This window comes from Synchiropus splendidus, chromosome 14 (genome assembly GCF_027744825.2).
Source record: "Synchiropus splendidus isolate RoL2022-P1 chromosome 14, RoL_Sspl_1.0, whole genome shotgun sequence".
Taxonomy (NCBI): domain Eukaryota; kingdom Metazoa; phylum Chordata; class Actinopteri; order Syngnathiformes; family Callionymidae; genus Synchiropus; species Synchiropus splendidus.
Genome location: NC_071347.1, coordinates 7,971,815 through 7,992,443, shown reverse-complemented (window position 1 = coordinate 7,992,443; position 20,629 = coordinate 7,971,815). Strand labels below are relative to the sequence as shown.

At 42.3% G+C, this 20,629-nt stretch overlaps 3 protein-coding genes across 3 annotated transcripts; all 3 read left to right on the top strand.

Moving 5' to 3' along the window:
• The first annotated feature begins 113 nt into the window (after positions 1-113).
• On the top strand, positions 114-14,295 carry LOC128770812 (protogenin B-like). Its single transcript, XM_053885692.1, has 19 exons — positions 114-249; positions 567-866; positions 3,527-3,671; positions 3,752-3,885; positions 4,016-4,312; positions 5,277-5,436; positions 5,509-5,756; positions 6,547-6,711; positions 6,887-7,192; positions 7,963-8,148; positions 9,858-9,953; positions 10,025-10,211; positions 10,290-10,417; positions 10,503-10,673; positions 10,816-10,998; positions 11,538-11,661; positions 11,728-11,866; positions 12,059-12,166; positions 12,240-14,295. Exons 1-19 carry the CDS (start codon positions 183-185, stop codon positions 12,594-12,596), a joined length of 3,501 nt encoding a protein of 1,166 aa, XP_053741667.1. The 5' UTR covers positions 114-182; the 3' UTR covers positions 12,597-14,295.
• Positions 14,296-14,828: 533 nt separating this feature from the next.
• On the top strand, positions 14,829-17,373 carry rsl24d1 (ribosomal L24 domain containing 1). Its single transcript, XM_053885901.1, has 6 exons — positions 14,829-14,981; positions 15,621-15,734; positions 15,812-15,884; positions 16,322-16,385; positions 16,504-16,589; positions 16,967-17,373. The coding sequence occupies exons 1-6, from the start codon at positions 14,901-14,903 to the stop codon at positions 17,038-17,040; spliced, it is 492 nt and encodes a 163-aa protein (XP_053741876.1). The 5' UTR covers positions 14,829-14,900; the 3' UTR covers positions 17,041-17,373.
• A 449-nt stretch (positions 17,374-17,822) lies between these two features.
• LOC128770870 (cAMP-regulated phosphoprotein 19-like) lies at positions 17,823-20,193 on the top strand. The gene is made up of 3 exons (XM_053885795.1): positions 17,823-18,040; positions 19,081-19,203; positions 19,287-20,193. Exons 1-3 carry the CDS (start codon positions 17,996-17,998, stop codon positions 19,455-19,457), a joined length of 339 nt encoding a protein of 112 aa, XP_053741770.1. The 5' UTR covers positions 17,823-17,995; the 3' UTR covers positions 19,458-20,193.
• Positions 20,194-20,629: the final 436 nt, after the last annotated feature.

The window sequence follows — 20,629 nt, the reverse complement described above, 5'->3', positions numbered from 1 at the left end:
AACGCGGTTGTTGTCCTCATGTGTGCGCATGCGTCAGCAAGGGGCAAAAGTGGGAGGGGGAAGCGCTCGTGCCGCTAGAGCGCTCGTCCAACGAGGCAGTCAGAAGTGATTTTGGGGATCCAGCGACCGGACGCAGGGGAGCACGGGCTCCTTGAGGGAAAATGAGACTTTGTTGTGGATAAATGGCGAAGTTCAAGATGAAACCCCGCCACCTTTGGCTGTTTATTCTTTTGTTTCTACCTTTATCTGGTAAGTGTCCGCTCTTGTTTTTGCTGCTGATGTTTGCTCGCGACTGTCGCCTCCATCCTTTCCGACCCGAGTGTGAAAATATATATAAATGCAGTGACGTTTTAAAAGAGTCTGTTTCATCATATATCATTTTACATATAAATTCAATGAGTTCATAAACTTTTTAAAGAGCGTATCAACCCCGTCTGTACATGAAGAATGCATTTTAGTATTATATTTTATTATATAAAAGTCTAAAAAACACATTTTTCTATTCTCTTTACATCCAAATCTTCATTATTCTTACAATGCTGATGCTGCCACTGTCCCCCTTTCAGGTGTTTTATGTTTCAGCGAGTTGTCCTTCATCACAGAACCAAGTGATGTGACTCTTCTACCAAAGCAACCGGCTGTCTTGGACTGTATTGCTCATGGGCAGCCCCCAGTCATTATCAAGTGGCTAAAAAATGGACTGCGCTTGACAGAAAGCGAGCACATCCAGTTCTTGTCCAATGGCTCCTTGTACATACCAAAGATTCAACACACCAAGGAGGATTCGGATGAAGGCTTCTACCAGTGCCTGTCTCAGAACAAATATGGAGCTATCCTAAGCCAAAGATCACGTCTGACTATCGCAAGTGAGTATTTACTCTCCAAATGGAGTTGCAATTTTCATTCCGCATTTCCTGCTCACTTCTTCACGCTTCAGTGTCAATGTGCTGGCATCGGAATAGCAAGTTCATGGGTTATTAAGTTGGTGATGGAAAGCAGATGTATTCTACCCCTTAACTTTTATGAAGGAAAACCCTCAGAAGTCCATGTCTCTGGTAGCTGCTGAGAGAGACCCACTCATGCTCCGGTTTTAAAGCTGTCAGTGCTGTTCTTGGATAATTTTAAGAGACAGTTAAAGATAGATGGAGTCAATCACAACACTCATAAATAGTCCATAAACAGGTTGTGAGGGTCTTAAACTTGTTTTGAAGACAACTGTGATCATAAACTCTCAAGACATGTAGAGTTAGAAAGTGTTAGTATGTTTGCTTTGCGACTGTGAGTGGGAAATGTGTGTAGGGTTGAATGGTCCGCTACACAGAGGAATCTCTGAAAAGCTGTTCGCCTTTAAGCTATTGTTTAGTGACCGCCCCAGAAGAAAGGGCAGTTTTTCAGGGCATTTGTTTGTCCACATATCAGTGCACAGGACAGCTGTATCTATTCAGTGGACCTGATCTAGCATGGGCACTTTGCAGTGCCTCCGAGAGAGTAGCCCATGACTGCTACCATGGCAACATCTTAGCTATTTGATAATGACATTGACACTGATAAAAGAAAGTTTGAGCCAGATGTGATGATGGCTGTAAAACTCAACATGATTGCGGTAAAAGGTTCAAGGACACTCTGAAATAGTTTTTCCTAACATAGGCACAAAACAGAAATCTCAAATTCAAGTTTTGTCTGGTGTCCAGTCAGGGAGATTAAGGGGTTAAAGGTTTTTGGTCAGCTGTAGGCGGTGGAGTGGAGGATGGGCCTACTCCCTGTTCTCCTTCTGTCCAGAGGACCTGGGGTCAGAGGTCAGCAGAGAAAGGCTTTGTGATGTCACATCGAGGCTGTGACTAGGCTGGCCTGCTGTTCTTTCACTGGTCGCACAATCCCTTTCACTGGATCTGGCCCTCTGTCGGCCTGTCACATGGGGGCCCTTTTGTTATTGGCGGTCAAGTTTCTCATGTGAATGAATGCAACTGATTCTCCACAGAAAATGCCATCTTCAAAACATATTTACATCCAGCCCTTCGTCCTGCTTGGCTGGTATCATCAAGTTTAGCTTCATGTCCAAACAGTTAAAGATGAAATCCTGAAATGCTTAAAAAAAAATAAAATTAACATAGCCGTAATAATGTCCGTGTTATGTTTATTGTTATGTCTAATTCAAATGGAGAATAAAAGTGTCCCACAACATTTTTTTATATAGAGGACTGTTAAAGTGGCTTCGATCTATCCACATTTTAGGGTGAAACTCAGTGAAATGGGGGGTTGATGCGAACTCTGACCTCTTTAGGGAAACCTTTGTGAGGCTTGACCTAGACATTGATTTGCTCTTCACAACAGAGGACCGTATTCTCAGCTTCGTCCGTGCAGGCCACTCCCACCACCCTCATCAGCAGCAGCTGGAAGATGGGACATGGATTTGGAGAAAAAAAAAAAATCACACACATTCCTGTCCAAGAGTCCATCTTGGGACCAAAGCTGAGTTTTAGGGTTGTAAAAAGAACAGCTTTTTACAAGCAGTTCCATTCTAAGACCAATAGAACCACATCTCACTCAGTATTGTATCACTATACTTGCAGTGTCGATTCATTAACCAGAGAGTAATTTACATTCAAGATATTCAAGTTCAGGTCACATAAAATTCAAAATTCAACAGTGACTGTTAAGGTCTTTCATTTACAGCACAAGAAATTCGAGACAACGGCTACAGATGAAAAGGAAAGGTGTTTAATTGAGGTTTCCCCAAAAGCCAAGGATTAAAACATGCAGTCACAGTGGGAGGAGGGAGCATTGATTTCCTTTAATATGATATTGACTTTATTCCTGGGGTGTTTCCAGGTGGGGGAGGAGCCATCAGCTTAATGAGTCAAGGCCATTGGTCATATCATTAAAGAAGTTCTTAAAATACACGAGGGGCCTGTGCTCTTTAAACATAAAGGTGTGCTGTTGGATTGTTTTGAATCAGTGAGACAGCTCAACCTACTGTGTGAGCCATGTGTGGTTGCCCTGCGTGATAAGTGATGCTCTTCACTGGTTTTGCTAAATGTTGACGGTAAAAATAAGACAAGTGGCTCCCTGTTCGAGGTATATGTACAGTATATTTACCAGCTATGATGAAATGATAGACCTCTGTCATCCCTGAAATATAAGGATGAAATATATTTACAGTTTTCAATGTTTAAACGTGAATATATCCATCTTCCTTGGTAGCAACACAAACTACAGATTATGGTGAAGAACATATATTCACTTTCAATTGTCTGATTATATTTGCTCAAATGCAAATAGTATTGATCAGTTTCCGCCAAAGTGATGCATCTTCCTGTGTCATTCTCCAATTGATCCATTGATTGGACCAGCTGGTGAACGGGGCCCGATGGCTCTGCACAATAGCGAGATCATGATGTCCTGAAAAGGATCAATTCCTTTCATGGAGGCTCTTTGCATCCATCACAGTCAAGGTGCTCTGCATAAAGAGTGGCAATTAGACTTCTGTGTTTTGTGTGTGTTGACCACTGCTCTATGTATCACTTAGGTATCTCCGAGTTTGTGGAACACCCTGTGCCTGTGGAGGTGACTGAAGGTTCAGTGGCACGTTTCTCCTGTGCAGTCACCTCCAGTCCTCCTGCCACTATCACTTGGGAATTGAACCAAAGTACCTTACCAATGCAGACAGAAAGGTACCCGGTACTCTTTGAAATCAACATCTTCGAACAATGATCTTTGTGCAAGCTTGCTGATATCTTCTTGTGATTCTCAGAGCTACAGTTTTACCAAATGGAGTGCTTCAGATTTACAACGTGCAAAAAGAAGATGCTGGACAGTACAGATGTGTAGCTACAAACATGGGCAGCAGTCTGAGGAGCAAAGAAGCGACACTCACTGTGGAGGAAGGTGCGCTCAGAATGATATTTAAAGTGCACATAACACTTAAACGCTGAATGTGTTACCTGCTCTACACTACATCGTTTTGTCATGGAAGCATGTGAAATACTGTATGAAGAGTCTCTGTAATCTTTTTAAGATGCAAGACCAAAGCCACGTCAGAGGCCCAGAATCATTGCCGGACCGCGGAACGTCACAGTTTCTCTCCACCAAACTGTGGTCTTGGAGTGTGTGGCCACTGGAAATCCTTCACCCATCATCTCCTGGAGCCGTGCCGACAGCAAACCCATTGATGTTTACAATGCCAAAGTTTTGGGCAACGGGAATCTGGTGATTACTGACGTCAACCCCAAACACAGTGGAGTCTACCTGTGCAGGGCCACCACACCAAGGACCCGCAACTACACCATCGCTGCTGCCAACCTGACTGTTCTTGGTGAGGATGCCTGCTGTCGGATTGAGAAGAAAATAGGACGTTAATATTGATGACATTTGTTAGTGATCAAAAATAAGTAAGGAAATGCGCTGCAAGACCAAGATGTCTGCTCACTCTTAGAAATACTCTCATTCACACATACATTTGGCTCGAGTGGGCTCAAATGACACCATTATAGTAAGCACTGTTGAGGTCCAAACTTGGGTAAAACCATTGTAATCTGCCCACATTACATTTCAGGTCAAAAGACATTTTTATTGATGTCTAGAGCCATTCACGCTCACCATTCATGTTTTGCATTGATGGACTAGTACTATATTTTGTGATGTGCAGTAGAAGTAGATGGATGAGGAACAAGTTTCAACCATGGTCAAGGTGATCTGGGACAGAAGAGAATCAGAAGAAAAAACTGAGAAGAAATAAAGATACTCAGGTTGCCAATGCCAGTGACAAGGAAGGACACGTTTAGTAGAGGTATAGAAGAGGGACAGGTCATGTAGAGAGTTTTGGAGATAAAGTTAGGTAGGACATTTGACATGTGGGTTGAAGATAGCGAGAACAGGAAGACAGCCAACAGGGTTCATGTATGTAAGTGAAGGCATGATGAGGATAGGTGTGACCAGGAAGGATGATCAAGATGGGTTAAGGTGGAGGAGGCAGACTTGATGTGGCAATCTCTCATGGGAAAAACTAGTCAAAAGAAGGCTTGAGTTAAAGCTGAGGCTTTTGGATCCAAGTTCTGGACTTCAGTTCTCTGTAGTTCTCCAGGCATTACATCACAAGTGGCTTAATTCTGAGGTGCTGGAAAAGTAAGTTTATAAACTACTAAGGCAGCTTGGTGATACATATATCCATGGGATGTCTTAAAAATGACAAGAAAAAAGAGTTTGGCGTGAGATAATTTGCAGGGATTTGATGTTGGTTTTTGACGTTGTTTTCTTTTGTGTATTTTACTGTCTTTTAGTGCCGCCATCTTTGGTTGAAAGACCAGAGAGCCAAACTCGCCCAAGAGCAGGAACTGCTCGATTCATGTGCCAGGCTGATGGAGTGCCAACACCCCATATCACCTGGCTGAAAAATGGAGAGCAGGTTCACTTAAATGGGCGTATAAAGATGTACAACAGGTAATATTCCAGAGCCACCTTGAGGATGTATTTTCAAATGCTGACGTTTCAATCTTATTTGTTGTTGCCCAGCAAACTGGTGATCACTCAGATCATTCCTGAGGATGATGCCATCTACCAGTGTGTCGCAGAGAGTCCTGAAGGCTCGGTTCTGTCCTTGGCTCGCCTGATTGTTGTCATGTCCGAGGACCGTCCCAGTGCACCCAGAAACATCCACGCTGAGACCATCTCCAGCTCAGCCATCCTGCTGGCTTGGGAGAGGCCGCTGTACAACGCTGACAAAGTCATCGCCTACTCTGTCCACTACATGAAAGCTGAAGGTGGGACATACGAATTTATCTTTCTTGGAGAAACTTATCTTGTTTTAGTTGCAAAATACTTGCATATATTTGGATGTGGTTGAGGACCACAACGGTCTCTGTTCTTGGCCATCTGTTGTTCCTGCCCGGTGCAGAGGTCAAGGAGGATTCGGAATGGCCGACTCGCCGAAATAACAACAGGCTTATGGAGTCCATTGTTCCCTCTTCATCTCACTTTTCTCCCAACCAAAGGCTGAGGGGGGTTGGTCTAAATCCAAAAACCTAGCTGTGTAGACTGTGTAGAAAAATGCACCTTTAAGATATATGTAGTTTTTATCCTAAAGAAGTGTACAAGATGACAGTTTGTGTATTTATTCAGTGTGTAAATAACCTTACAAGCAACCTCAGATCAGGGTGGACAGTCCTTTTTGTAGACATAAATATATCAATACATAGGAGATTAGATTAGATGATTATGATTATGAAATTCTACAATCAATAAGTAATGCTGATCATGAATATCATTAGAATAAGTCAAAACATAAATTCAGATCATTATTTTGTATATATTTTTTAGATTTAAAAGAAGGTTGCCTTTAAATAATATATGTCTGCATTAATAAAGTCAAGTTACTATTTCAAATGTGTACAAACTTATACGCATGCATTGACACTGCTGTGGTCTAAAGTCAAGTACATGCTGTACTGTCCCACATGCTTCCACAAAATCAAGTCTGAGTTGCCAAAAACAATGGTAGAGCTGAACATCAGCACTTCATACGTCTGATCAAGTGATTCTGCTGCTCGACAGGTCTGAACAATGAGGAATATCAAGTGGTAATCGGCAACGACACGACTAGCTACATCATCGACGACCTGGAACCCGCACGGAACTACAGCTTCTACATTGTGGCATACATGCCAATGGGAGCCAGTCGGATGTCTGATCAAGTCAGTCAGCAAACTCTGGAGGATGGTGAGTGAGGGACCTGCAGCATTCCTCGCTATAAATCACTCTTACTGTTGAGCTAATGTTCTTGGGTGTGAAGCGAGTGGAGGGAATGGTTTGAATATGTTTCACTGACTGTGACTTCTGAGTTCTTGGAATGTTTAATAGGAAGCCTGATTATGCTGTGGTCCCTCTGTTCCAGTACCTTTGCGAACACCTGAGTTAAGTCTCACCAGTTCCAGCTCGACAGATATCCAGGCGACTTGGCAACCATTGTCCACCAAGTTAAGCCGTGGCCGTGTGTCGGCGTACAGACTCTCCTATCGGACTGCCGCGGACAGCACGGTCCACTCGATTGAGCTTCCTCAGAATACAACCGAGTATCACCTGGAGGATTTGCAGCCTGACACCATCTACCTGCTGCGTATGGCTGCAGCCACCCGCGTGGGCTGGTGCGAGCCCTCGGCCTGGACGTCCCACCGTACCCCAAAGATCTCAGGCAGCAAAGGTAAACTCTCACTGCAATGTTAAGTGTTGTTAGTGTTGCTCATGTTGCTGTGTCATGGAGTGATGTCAGTGATGTGAGTGAGTCAATGTGCTAAAAAAGAGCTGAGCCAAAAGGCTGGGTTCTTAGGTGGGAGACCACATTCCCGTAATTTCACTTAATTCTTAGTCACATGTGTTAATTTATTTAGTTTAGTTTGATGTGCATATTTCCAGGGGTTTATCAATATCAACAGTTAAATTCTGGCATCATTGTTTCCAAACATGTCTTTGCTTTTGTTGCCATGTTCTTTAGCTCCGACTTAATATCATGAGGATTTCGGGAGCTCCAGCAGAGAGGCGAGCCTCTGACTAAAGTTTGCACTAGTTGCATTGTCCCAAACTCTTTGTGTTGGTTACCCAGGAACCTTTGCCCTTGGCTGTCAGTGATGTAAGAGCCGCTCAGTCACGGGTCATAAAGAGAAGGCCTCAGGCGTCCATGGGGGGAAAGAATAGCCCCTTTTCTGAGGCCAACTTTGTTGGGGGAGGTTGTTTATCTGCGGAAGGTGGATTTTTGTTTTGCTAATATGTGTGTGGCGCTAAATTTGAATCAGGAGGACTGTTTTTGGGATTTCAGCGGAGTGAACCACTAGGGTCTCTAGACTTAGAGGAAGTTGCCGTCCTTAGCTTGGGTCCATGATCTTAACTCAAATGGAATGTAAAAGCTTTGTTGACGCTGGTGTTGTCTTTGCTTGAGTTACTTGTTGTCACTGATCCCTCTCTCTCGTCACTCAGTCCCTTCAGCTCCTCTCCTTCATCTGGAGCCCCTCAACTGCACCTCCATTGTGGCCCGCTGGCAGATCCCCTCAGATTCCGTGGCCGTGCAGGGCTTCCAGCTGTGTTACCACGAGGAGAACCAACCAGAGCAGCCCGCCATTCAGCTGCAGGCTCAGACATTCACTCACACCATCAGTGGCCTCGGTGAGTTTGCAGGAAGCAGAATAATTATCAGCCTGTCTCACGTCTTTCACCACCTACATTTGGGGAGGTTCCTCTCACGCCTGTTTTAATTAAAGCCAGTGGTCAGTTGGATGCTGAATTTGCAATATCATCCCCCAGCTGATCAATATAGGCTGACCCCTCCTGTCTCAGCCTCATCCCCCTCCAGCCTGGCTGTGATATTGAATGAAATCGGGCTCCCTGGGTTAGAGGTTAGAGTCCAGATGTCCCTTCCGCCGTTTCCCACCCAGTGGCTGGCATAATTACCTCTGGCCATTGTGCTGTGTTGGGGGACAGCCTGGCCCTGTCAGACCCTGGCCAGCCCCCACTGAGGCTGGACACCCAAACAAACACCCTTGGGAGTGGTCCGAGCTGGACAGGACCCCTGACCTCTCGCCATGTAGCAGCAGCCGTAGATTGGAGGCCTGCCCACATGTTTTCATGTAAATAATGCCCCTGTTTACATATGAGTGTCCGGTCACTTGGTTCAGTTGGAACACTATCCTGAATGTTTAAGATTCAAATATGCTGAGATATTAGCATTGAAGTGGAGAGAGGACAGTGAGCTGAAGTATGTGAAATGGAACGTGATGTGTGTAAAATACATGAAAGCTAAAGTTTTCTGAAATAATACAATAGCAACTGGTGAAGTTGTCGTGTAAACTTTGCTAGAGGATACTGAGAGATCAAAACAAAGTATTCCTGCATGTTCTAATCCATTTTGAAAGCTATACTAAATGCATGTTTGACATTTAACTATCATGGTTTTGCTTTGTCTAGTTTAGTCTTGCGTTTTAAATATCCGGTGTAGTTTTGGAGTTTGCTCCAAGTTGAAGGCTACAACACCAGTACTTGACAGAGAACCTGGACGGAGGAACAAAAGGGGCCCCCTTGCTATCCCACAGTTCAGCGCCCAGATTCCTGCTGGTCTATCTTAACCTGACCCAGTGACCCCAGTCAAACCCCCCTCCATTCCCATGGGTCTAGGATCCCAGCAGCTGAAACGGCCGTGGCCCACCCCCCACAACAGGCCTGGACACACCGCCTCCACTGGTCAATAGCCATGGGCTGACCTTTCACACTGGAGGCATAAACCAAATCTTAACACTCACTAAAGTGTCCTGATTTGGGAGTGGGGTCTACAGTAGCTATTTAGGTTAAATCCCCAATTATTCTCACTGTCTTGCAGGAGGATAGTCTTTGTGAGCTGTGTATTTTGTACAAGTCCAGGAGCTCATGTATTTCACTATGTACCTGCTGAGCTAGCGTAGTCACACCGCTGTCACACCTTTATTTTTATTTTGGCGCAGTGACAGTCTTATCTGGTCTTTTGAAATTCCTTCCGCATAAAGCATCACAGAATATCACCATCCGGTCAATCTGTGCTCATTTTCAGAGAGTTTATTGATCATGTTGCCATCTATGCCGGACCTTTCGGTGGGTTGATCTTTCTCATGCTCTTTACACTTGACAACACGTGATGAATTAGATGTTGGGGTGACTCAGGAGACCAAGCATTGTCCGACTGTGGGGGGTGGGCAGTGATGACCCTCAAACGTCACCTCCCACAGCGTTTGTTTGAGCGAGCCTTTGTATATGTGCTATAAAAAATATCCCTTCCAACCATCAGTTACATTAGTGACCTTTTGGGGCTTTAACCATTTATTTGAAAAACTCATTTTATGTTGCAGATCCAAGGAGAAAATATCACGTGAAGATTCTGGCTGTGGGTCAAGCTGGTGACGGCTATCAGACGGACCAGACAATAAGTACGCCTGGATGTGTTTGTAAGTATAACCTTCTGTATCACGGATTAAAACTGCGCCAATTTACTCACATACTCATCTGGAATATTTAGCTCCTAGAGACCAAGTAGCGGCAGCCCCACCTGCTCCAGATCATGTCGCTGTTTTGGCAAGCAATGCAACTCAAGTGTCCTTACGCTGGAGTCGTCCTGCCTTCACCTCTGGGAAGGTGGTCAGTTACACTGTCCGCTGCACACCCATGGGGACGCACAACGCTTCAGCCATTCGCTACCTGCAGACGTAAGTGTGAAGCTGGAGTGCCAAGTGAGTTGTTGTCTATAGTCTTGGAACAGGACTGACAGTAATTCTCCTCCACAGAGTCAAACAGAGTGTGATATTTCTTAATCTGAATCCAAACACTCGCTATGAGTTTGTTGTGCGTCTGCACATGGATCAGATGTCCAGTCCATGGAGCTCTGTTGTCTACCACCAGACATCACCAGCAGGTGAACAGTCACACTAGCACCCCCCCTTTGTATATACTGTTTTATACAGTATTTAATGCCTTATGTAAATGTCACCTCTTTGCAGCTCCAAGGCAGCCACCTACAGGCGTGAGGGTGACTCTGATCGAGGATGATACTGCTCTGGTGTCCTGGAAGGAGCCCAATGAAGCTAATGTAGTGGTCACCCATTACACCATTATGTTTGCTTCCCAAAGCTCCTGGACCTCTGGACAATGGCAGATCATACAGAGGGAGGGTGGGTAGCACTATTCTACATGCCCTAAAACCATTATTTTGCTGGAAGTGATAAAAGTTAGTCCCAGATAATCAACATGAAAAACTAATACCACGTTCCAAGGAGCTTTTTTTTCACTTGTGTTTGGGACGTGTGCTTGTAGGAAGCCACACAATGGCCTTACTGGAGAAACTGGAGCCTGGAAATGTCTATCTGGTGAAGATTTCAGCATCCAACCAGGTTGGAGACGGACCGTTCTCTGAAGTCGTGGAGCTGGCTCTGAGGCGTGGAAATAACTATCGCAGCAAGAATCCCCGTCATTCTGATCACTTTCAGGAGACAACGGGTGAGTTTTTCATTCACCACTTTCCTCTAAGGTCGATGATAGATGGCTGTTTTGGTAGTTTTGAGCAACAAATACATGTTCCATCCGAGTCGTGTTGCTGTGAGATTATCATATCATCACCATCAGTTATCATAACAGGAGCAATATTCCAAGGAGGCAGCCTGGAGAGTTAGCTAAAACATGAATGACGTCATGCAGTAAATTTAGCTTGAAAATACTCTCCGCATTTCTCATGTTAGTCTGCGATTATTAGCCTCAACATGTGGTCAAAAAAGAAACAATACAGTACTCACTGTTGACCACTAGAGGGCGACAAATTGTCATTTTATGGCCGATTCGAAGTGGCAGTATACGCTCATAAATTTATAATTTATGAGCGTATAAATTATAATACAGCTGCATTTGTTTGACTCATTTTTCATTAACTTATGCCTGTTACAAGTGATGAAATGACGATGCGCATGTTCACTTATTGACACAGCTTATCCAAGTTGATTTCTTTTGTCCTTTCTGTGTCTGATGTGCTCGTTCTCCTGCAGTCTTCTCTGATGGTCTGTACCATATAGACCAGAAATCCATGACTGGGATCATCGTCGGTGTCAGCATCGCCCTGTCCTGCATCATCATGTGTGCCTTGATCATCATTAGCAAAGGCAGGCCGAGGTGAGTGTAAAAGCTTTATAGAACTAAACTGGTTGCACTTGGTTAACGCTTCGTTTTGGCTTTCAGAAAATGTCCAAGTCACAAAGTCATCGCTGGATCGACTGCCGAGGGTCCTGTCGCTGGTTTGTCGCTGACCAATGAGCGGAATATGGAGAATGTTGAGGCTTTAATACCAATGATATCCGACCACTTTATTGATGCCAAGGTGAGTCAGGTTTTATGGAGTTGTTGATTCTGGAAATACAATAAAAATTACCTAATATGATAATAATAATTCCCGAAGTCATAGAATCTTTTTCAGATTTGACCTGTGGGTGTGTTAAATATAGATTTCATGGGATATGAGGCCTAGTTGTCTGGGTTGGATTAAAAGAACTTGTCTGGAAATGTCTTGCAGGGTGGCACTAAATTCCTCATAAACAGCGCTGGACCCGTCAGCACAAGGAATCAGAACAAGGGGTGGCTGCTATTGCAGAGAGAACTGAGGAGTCAGATGGAAACTGACGTGAGTCGTGTGATATTCCCGGCGAATCTGCTGTGATTGAATTGTGCTCTAACACGTCTTTCAACCGTCTCAGGCGGAAAGCAGAGCGAGCTTATATGAGGCTGGAAAAGTGGTCCTGAGGTATGAGGAACGTTTAGGTTCGCCGCTGCCCCCTTCATCCCGGGAGATCATCTATGGACCGTCCCACTCTGAGAGTTCCCACTCCAGCGAGGGCAGCCAAGAGACCGCAGACTCTGGTCACTACTCCAATGAAGAAAGCAATGAAGAGGTCAGCGACTCGTCGACCTGCAACTTTTCTCCAACGGCGAGCTGCGCAGCAGCCACCAGCGGTGCCGAACTGAAGCAGTCTTACGAGCTGGAGAATGAGAAGAGCGTCCGTGTTCATCTCACTGATCCCGCGCAACTGTTCTGCCACTCAGACAGCAGATAGCAGTCAGCTCCTTCCATCCACTGCCTTGAACCTGCTTTTCAGCAGTTGAAGATTCACCACTTCCACCTGGTTTCCTTCCTGACTGGTGCCTTTTAGTTATTTTAAGGGGAACAATTCTGGGATCAGGAATCCAGCTGCTGCGGTGGAGGGGGACACGTCTTCAGATCTACCTCAGGATTACGTATGAATGCTGGTTATAACATTTTTTTGAAACCTTCTACCTGTTTGTGTTTGGCATCGTCTGTCCTAAACCAAAGCTCACCTAAAATGAATGTTGAAAAGAATGTCCATTTATTTAATTTGGGGAGCAGGTGCGTGTGCTCCAGCCGTCTACCTCAGTTCAGGTTTCGACCTCGCTACCTCCTTGCTGGCGTGCAGTATTACCTCAGGCTCAGGGGACACCTCACGCCAAGTCTTCGCCATGCTTTCTTTTTTTCACCTCATGTCTTTTTTTTTCCAAGCGTTTTCCAAAACTTTGATTGATTTTCTTTGCTTTTGGGATGTTGCGAAAAATCAAGTGCATTAGACATTGTCAAACTGTTGGGGTTCTTTCAGACTGTGTGTTTGGCGTTTCAGTGCACTGAACTCAAAGCTTTAACTTGGCCTTAATATTGGAAGGGCTTTGCTCACATTGAAGATGAGATCCAAAGACAGGTTTGTACCCAAAGACTTTTTGATAATACAATAGATAGTATGAGGCAACCAAAAAGGAAAATGAGGGTGTGTTTGCCAAAAATTATGTTCAATGCCATTTATTGTACATTTTGCTTAGGTGGTTTGAATGATTTTTATCTGTGCTGTTTTTTTTCATCTTTTACTCTTGTGAAAGCTTTAGCTTGAGTCTGAACGGCTCAGTTTGCCTTCTATACCATTGCTAAATGCAGCGGTGACGCCGATGCTATTATCCAAAGAGTTGTCTCTTTCCTCAGATGTGGGTACGGCTTTACATTTGTTGATCCTCAGTCCAGCAGAGATCTAGATCTGATCATAGGAGATGATCACGTGTGAAGAGAATCATCTGTCACTGTGAGGCAGGATGTCTATGAATGGAGAAGTTGCTCCTCTACACGGCCTGCCCTGGTGTGACAATGGAGGATTCAGACTATCAAAAATGGAAACCCGTGTGTGTGAAGAGCAACATAATCAACTTTTATATCTTTGTAATACAAATTATCTGAACCAAAGAAACAGAAAAAATGATATTTAGAGATTTTCTTTGGCTTCATTTACACGATTACATTATAATGTGATATGATTTCTGGTGGTTGATTAATAGAAAGGCATTTCTAATGTAGTTCTTTATTTTTCAGATTGAGATTTGAAAAACTGTTCTGGCTTTTTATCACAAAATCCACCTCACGTTTAGTGAGGATTCTTGGTTTTGTTGAAGATGGTCTCAGAAAGCATGTGGTGAACAGAAACATGTTTTAGCTTTATTGTGCTCAAAATTGATCTGTCTGATTTCAAGTTGCAATATCCTCTGTAACGCATCGAGGAACGTGGTGAATGTGGATGCTTCAGGTTTTATTGCTGACTTGACTCGGGTGCCAAATGTAGATTTAGGGTGTAGATATTTCTTGTTATTATTTAAGTTATGGTTTTTCGATATGTCTACCAAAGTACATGTTTTTAAACCAAAGCGAGCAACAAAGTGTGTTGTCAACAAAGACTGTTTTGATATTCTCAAGATGATCACAAATACAGGATAATAAAAATGTTCTTTGAAGCTTGTTGCACTGTCTCTTTAAAACTTTGTGAGGATGTCAAGATGAGCCAATGATGACTCCAAACGATATATTGTTAATCACATGACTTCCAGTTACTTACCAGTTTAGTTCCCAGTTTAACTGGCATTGTTGACTTTGGCATGTTAAATATAATAAATAAATAAAGGTGACCTCTAATTTGATTTGATCTTCACTATATTATATTATTTTTACCAATGAAAAGGCAAACAAATTATTAAAAAGTAAAAGGCACTCGGGTGCAAAAATAATTTTATTTTGCTCCCTTGTGTTTTACTATTTTGTCAACTCTGAACAGATTATCAAAAACGTTGGTCAAAATCTGTCAGAGAAAAAAAATAAGACATGATTTCCAAGAATGCTTTCAGGAATTATTTTAAGAAATAAGAAATAAAGCGTACCCCTCTGAAGCAGTTTGCTGTCTTACAAACAGTTCTAGCATTACTCCAGCAGGTGGCACTCAATACACGTATATGGATCGTAGAAGAAGAATAAGTACTGTCGGTGGAGCGGTCTTGTTGTCGTCCGTCGCAGGGGCAGTAGCGTGACTGCTGCCAGGATGCGTATCGAAAAATGTTATTTCTGCTCCGCGCCGGTGTATCCCGGACACGGAATGATGTTTGTACGGAATGATTGTAAGGTAAGATGCGCTTATTTTGCCCAAATAGCTGACGGAGTTGACTGACAACACGTGTCTGTTGTTAGCATTTGGCCCCTGTTAGCTTGAAGCTGCGCTCACATGTGACTTGAACGAGGTTCGAGATTATTCATAGACTATTTATGTACAAAATGTCCCTTAAGTGAGTTTGAATGCAAGTCTTTTATAGAAGTAGGCGGTAACGGCGATCAACACATTACTTGAGGGTTTTACTTATCTAGACTGTCAACGTCATTTAACATGCCCATGGTCGTGTTCTAGTATATAGCACCACCTAGTGTTTGCCTGTGTAAAAACGGAATGGACTCCTATACGTCTGTAACAGCGTTCCTGCATGAGGCTTAATTTGGAATTTGATACTTCTTCACATTACCCTTTTGTTAAATTAAAATTACGCTTGATGATAATGACGTTTTTGGTCAAATAATGATGATAAAAAAATTGTAATCTACAATAACCCTATGACAAAACCATCAGGAGCTGCAGACACCCTGTGCCACTAGTGGCACTTGTTTAATTTAACCACAATTATATTTCAAACTCTCTCTCTAAGTTTGTTTACATGTTGTAAAATTGTACACTGAAATATTCTCTCTTGTTTTTCTTGTCATCTGCGTCTAGACATTCAGATTCTGCAGATCAAAGTGCCATAAGAACTTCAAGAAGAAGCGCAACCCAAGAAAGACCAGATGGACCAAAGCCTTCAGAAAGGCCTCAGGAAAGGAGTTGACAGTGGTGCGTTGTCTTTTGTTTATGCTGCTATGTACTGTTATGACTGTAATAATTCATTGTCTAACTCAAAACTCTTTCAGGATAATTCTTTGGAGTTTGAGAAACGCAGAAACATACCAGTTAAATACAACAGGGAACTGTGGGACAAGACAGGTATGCATTGGAATTATGGTTCTGGATTGTTGTATAACATTGTACAGTATATTCTATTATTTTTATTTCATATCAGTGACGGGCAGGTGTAATCCATTAGAGGAGGCTTTTCTAAATCATTGTCTCTACAATGTCTCTAGTCTGTGATATATAAATGTTTGGCCTATACGATAAACTCTTCATTTCTTTTATTATTTGTCAAATGTTTAAACCTTCAGCTTTAGCAGAGAGCCAATGTTCAGTGTTTGTTATTCACTACTTGCATTACACATAGTTTAATGTAATAGGACAATACTAGAGCTCAACCATAAAATGTGTATAACTAAGTTCAAGGAATCATCCTCAAACATGCATGTTCATATTAAAACAAATGCAAAATTATTATATGTCATGCATTGTTACCAATATTGTCATTTTTGTGCTTTGCATTTCTTCAGTTGAAGCAATGAAGAGAGTTGAAGAAATTAAACAGAAACGACAGGCAAGATTCATTATGAACAGGTGAGTGTAAATGTGTTTGTTTTTTACAGGTTATGTGTTGTACATTAAATGTTGCTCTAGCCGCCTGTTGACCTGACTGCATGACCTCTAGGCCTAAAATTTATGTCCTTTGTTTCAGACTGAAGAAGGGCAAACAGCTGGAGAAGGAGGAGGCAATCAACGAAGTGAAGAAGAATATTCACCTCATCAAAGCACCGCATGCAGGTGAGGCAAATGATCCGATTCTCACCTTCTTATTTTCATTCATTTCATATAAATATGAATCTTCCATAAGCTCAGTGGAAAGCATTGTGTAAAAAAGACATTTGCTTGTTAATTTTGATGGCGACGAATCTGCTTTTTTGTGACAAGATTTAACCAATCTGCTGTTCACACACATATGGTTTGATATAAAGCCAGTCATGAACATTAAGTGGATAATAATAAACTTTCAGTGATGGAATGGTTTTCCTAATTGTGTTGTTTTGATGATTTTAGAGTGACTAGTACATGCCAGTTTGTTCAGCCTCATTTGCAGCTGTCAAACTGACACATGTATGTGTCACAAAATCTTTACATTTCACACTGCTTCTCTCTTCCAGACAAACCCAAACAGATGGAAGACAAAATGGTGCAACAATTGCAACAAGATGTGGACATGGATGATGACCTATAGTCAAACTGGGATCTGGGATTAAACTTGTACTATACTCTTTGGATTGAAACTCTTGGTTTAGTTGTCGGAGGCCAGAGCCTTGGATCCTGTCGATATTTACCACACAGTGTGTGTGGTACGGACTGGAGGCTGTTCTGGATTTGTTACTTAATGGCTCCAGTGATGCTAAAGAAAAGTAATAATCAGACTCATCACCTCTAAAGAATCTGCTTTTTGTACATCTTGTTCACTTAACTTTCTGTAGTGGCCCTTTGAGAAGATATTCCAGGTGATGTAGTGCATCCCTTGTATGTATGTATGTTTTGAAGTGAGCAACTAAATAAACTCAAAGCAGCGTGACTTGTGCTACTCTGTTTATTTTATGATGGCCATTGTAATGTAGTGCTGGAGTGCACTCTACTGCTACTTTTCCACACACTGCAAGGTGAGATTTACAGCAGCAATAACAGCTGCTGCCGCAAACAAGTCGGCCAGTCTCACCGATGAATCATATTATTGTCTCAAGCAATGCAATGTCTATTCAACAATGCAGCTATGAAGCAGAAGGACCCCAAGGCAGACAGGGGGAGACTATATATATGTATATATGTATATATATATATATATATATATCACAAATATGGTTAAATAAAATATATAACTACCTTCATTCTTCCCACTATGGGGAACTTAATGCATTAAAGACAAGAAGGACATGAAGGACAAAGCAACAACGCTGCACTGTAGTCACAAAGGAAACACTAGATAAGATGACGCCATATATATATGGAAGCTGAACATTTGGATGTCCAGTTGCGCAAACAAAGACCACATTGGTCTTCTATGGGGAAGTAGTTTGATCGGCGCTCGATTAACTGACCTGTTACTGGACAGGCTGCACGACAAGCATCACCCTCCTTGTTCGTGTGCAACCGTCGCCTGCGTTGTCGTCCTGTTCCCGAGCAGCGAATAAATAATGTCTGTGGAAGACGTGGAAACGAGGGTCTCCGAGGAACCGCAGGTAAATTATGAATACAATCCAAAACAAACGCAGCGAGTAGTGCGCACTAGCATGTTGAGTCACCTACGTTAGCTGTCGAATAGCGCAAGGCTAGTTAGTTAGCCTTTATAACGTTATGCTGCCGCCAAATATGTGACCGGAATACTGTCTTTATGGAATGAAGACGGCCACTGTTTAAGTCTATAATCTTTATGTAAACGACGCTACAGGTCTTATGTGCGAAGATGGTGTATTGAAACATGTTTTCTTACTTGCCTGTTTGATCCAGGTCTAATTTATTGGTTGAGGTCTGTTTACGAAGCAACTGCTGTGTTGCTGTCAGGTTTGATGACCTTTATCAACTGTAAACTATAGACTGCAGCAACAGGAACAGTACATAAACACACCTGTCAGTCCATTTGTAGGTCTCCTCCTTGCAACCAAAAGATCTTGTTTGGTTGTAGACCGACAAAAAAAAGTAGAAGCTCAGCTCTGAGGTCATTGATGCCATGACCTATTTTAAAGTGGCCTCATTAAAAGGCTGCAGACCACATTATGTCACAGTTTGTTGCTTGTATCGCATTAAACAAATAGAAAATGGACCATATTTTGTATCTTTGAAATGATGGCGCCTTACGGTCATTTTGTATTGTTATATCTTCATCTGTAAGCACTTTGACACTTACAGGTACTTTTTGTTTTGTTTTCAAAGAGAAAACATTGGCCAGAATAGTCATTTCTAAAAGGAAATGAACCATTACAATGAAGTAAAATATGTGGAAACGATATATGTTCACTGCAAAAGACTGTGGAAATTGAAGTGCTGCACTTCAGCTGAGGGTGTAGCTGAGCCATAAAATATAAACTACTTTCTATTCTCCCTTTAACTGTATGTGACTGTCTTTCTTTCCCCTTAAACTGTTGCACTCCAGGACAGCCAATAAATAATGTCGACTGATAATATTGATGTTTTACAAGCAACACTATTTAATCATTAATGAGCTATACACTCCGGAAAGACCTGGATGATTTGTCTTTCAAGCAAACTAATCTATCAACAGGAAATGGATGACCAAGTGATCTGCCCTGAGAAAGCAGAGGAGGCTAAGCTGAAGGCCAGGTATCTTAACATTGGAACAAAGCCTGGTGGGTCAGACTTTTTCAGAAAACGACTTCAGAAAGGGGTAAGCAGTTTTTTTTCTCTCCAAAAGACTGCTATTTTCTCCTAAAGTAGTTTAACTGTTTTCTTCTTGTTTGTAATTTATAGCAAAAGTATTTTGACTCTGGTGACTACAACATGGCACAAGCGAGGATGAAAAACATGCAGTTGCCGTCAGCCATGAAAGAGAAGGCCGAGATCACCGGCGGTCACATCCCAACCCCTCAGGACCTGCCTCAGAGAAAGACTTCAATTGTGACAAGCAAACTAGCTGGTTGATGGGTCCTACCGTTCTTTCCAATCTCCTACTCTTAGCTTCCTTCTCTGTTGTTGTTTTTTCAAACTTATTGAATGACCTCTATGAAGTAGTTATGCACCAAATATACCTGAGTAAATCTTTGAGCCTTTGGCAAATTAAGCCCAATAAAGAAGTGGATCCATCGCAGCTGCTTGCTGTAAAAAATGTAATACTTGAAAGTATGAATAGATGTTAGTGTTATTTCATATCTCTGTATAACGCCTCTGAAACAGTAGTTTGATAAAGCCAAGGGAACATGGGTATCTTCACTCTCTTTATACGTGTAGTTATTATAAACCATTACATGCAAAAAATGACTTTCAGTGGAAGCATAGTACATTTTGCCTTGAAAGATGCCTATAACTTTAAAATTCCAAACATTGACATGTTTTGTCTGTCCTCTCTTTTACTCTGTATTTCATTTCCGTTCATTGACTTAAAATCTAGACAAACACAATGTAGCTACTTGCATTTTACTCACCCTCAAAGAACACTTGCTGCTGGTCATCATCTCACCTGACCTATGAAACGGCCTTAAGAAGCACTACGTTTGTTGGCGAGTCTTGCGTTGTGACCTGTTAAGTCACTGTTCTGGTTTGACTGAAGTTTGGGATTTTAATTGAAAGAAAATTCCTGGGAACGTGTCTGAAGTGTGCATGAGCATCTACTGTGCAGTCACAATGTGCCATTTGTTTTGTAAATAAAGGTTTTGCACAATATCTTCTGAGTTCTTCTTCATATCCTCCTTCATTCCCTCAAACTGAGAGCTCAGACTTTTTTTTTCTCTGCTTACAGAACTTCAATAGTTCTGAACCCCTGTGACATTTGACCCTAGGAAAAATTGAATTACCAATGGGACTCAAGAGAGCGGCAGCTAACCTGGTTTGAAATAAAGAGGATCCTGTGGTGTGTGTATTTACCTTTTGAAACAATAAGTCACCCTTTTGATTACAGAGCCGAATATTGAACAAATATCAGGGTGTAAATAATACATTTTATTCAATCATTTCAAAATATGCTTCACTGATGGTTAGAGTTGTGCTTGCTGACCACAGCCTTACAAACTTAGAGGAATAATGTGGCGCTATACGGTTTATGAAGGGACATTCTTCAATGTAACTGTGAACAAAACACACAACATTAAGCTCTTTGT

Excerpts from the sequence above, each read along its gene's own strand:
- LOC128770812 (XM_053885692.1), top strand. The coding sequence starts at position 183 with ATGGCGAAGTTCAAGATGAAACCCCGCCACCTTTGGCTGTTTATTCTT. Across the intron at positions 5,437-5,508 it reads CGTATAAAGATGTACAACAG|CAAACTGGTGATCACTCAGA; the intron begins GTAATATTCCAG and ends GTTGTTGCCCAG. Across the intron at positions 5,757-6,546 it reads CCACTACATGAAAGCTGAAG|GTCTGAACAATGAGGAATAT; the intron begins GTGGGACATACG and ends GCTGCTCGACAG.
- rsl24d1 (XM_053885901.1), top strand. The coding sequence starts at position 14,901 with ATGCGTATCGAAAAATGTTATTTCTGCTCCGCGCCGGTGTATCCCGGA. Across the intron at positions 14,982-15,620 it reads TTGTACGGAATGATTGTAAG|ACATTCAGATTCTGCAGATC; the intron begins GTAAGATGCGCT and ends ATCTGCGTCTAG. Across the intron at positions 16,386-16,503 it reads GCAAGATTCATTATGAACAG|ACTGAAGAAGGGCAAACAGC; the intron begins GTGAGTGTAAAT and ends CCTTTGTTTCAG.
- LOC128770870 (XM_053885795.1), top strand. The coding sequence starts at position 17,996 with ATGTCTGTGGAAGACGTGGAAACGAGGGTCTCCGAGGAACCGCAG. Across the intron at positions 18,041-19,080 it reads GGGTCTCCGAGGAACCGCAG|GAAATGGATGACCAAGTGAT; the intron begins GTAAATTATGAA and ends ATCTATCAACAG. Across the intron at positions 19,204-19,286 it reads GAAAACGACTTCAGAAAGGG|CAAAAGTATTTTGACTCTGG; the intron begins GTAAGCAGTTTT and ends TGTAATTTATAG.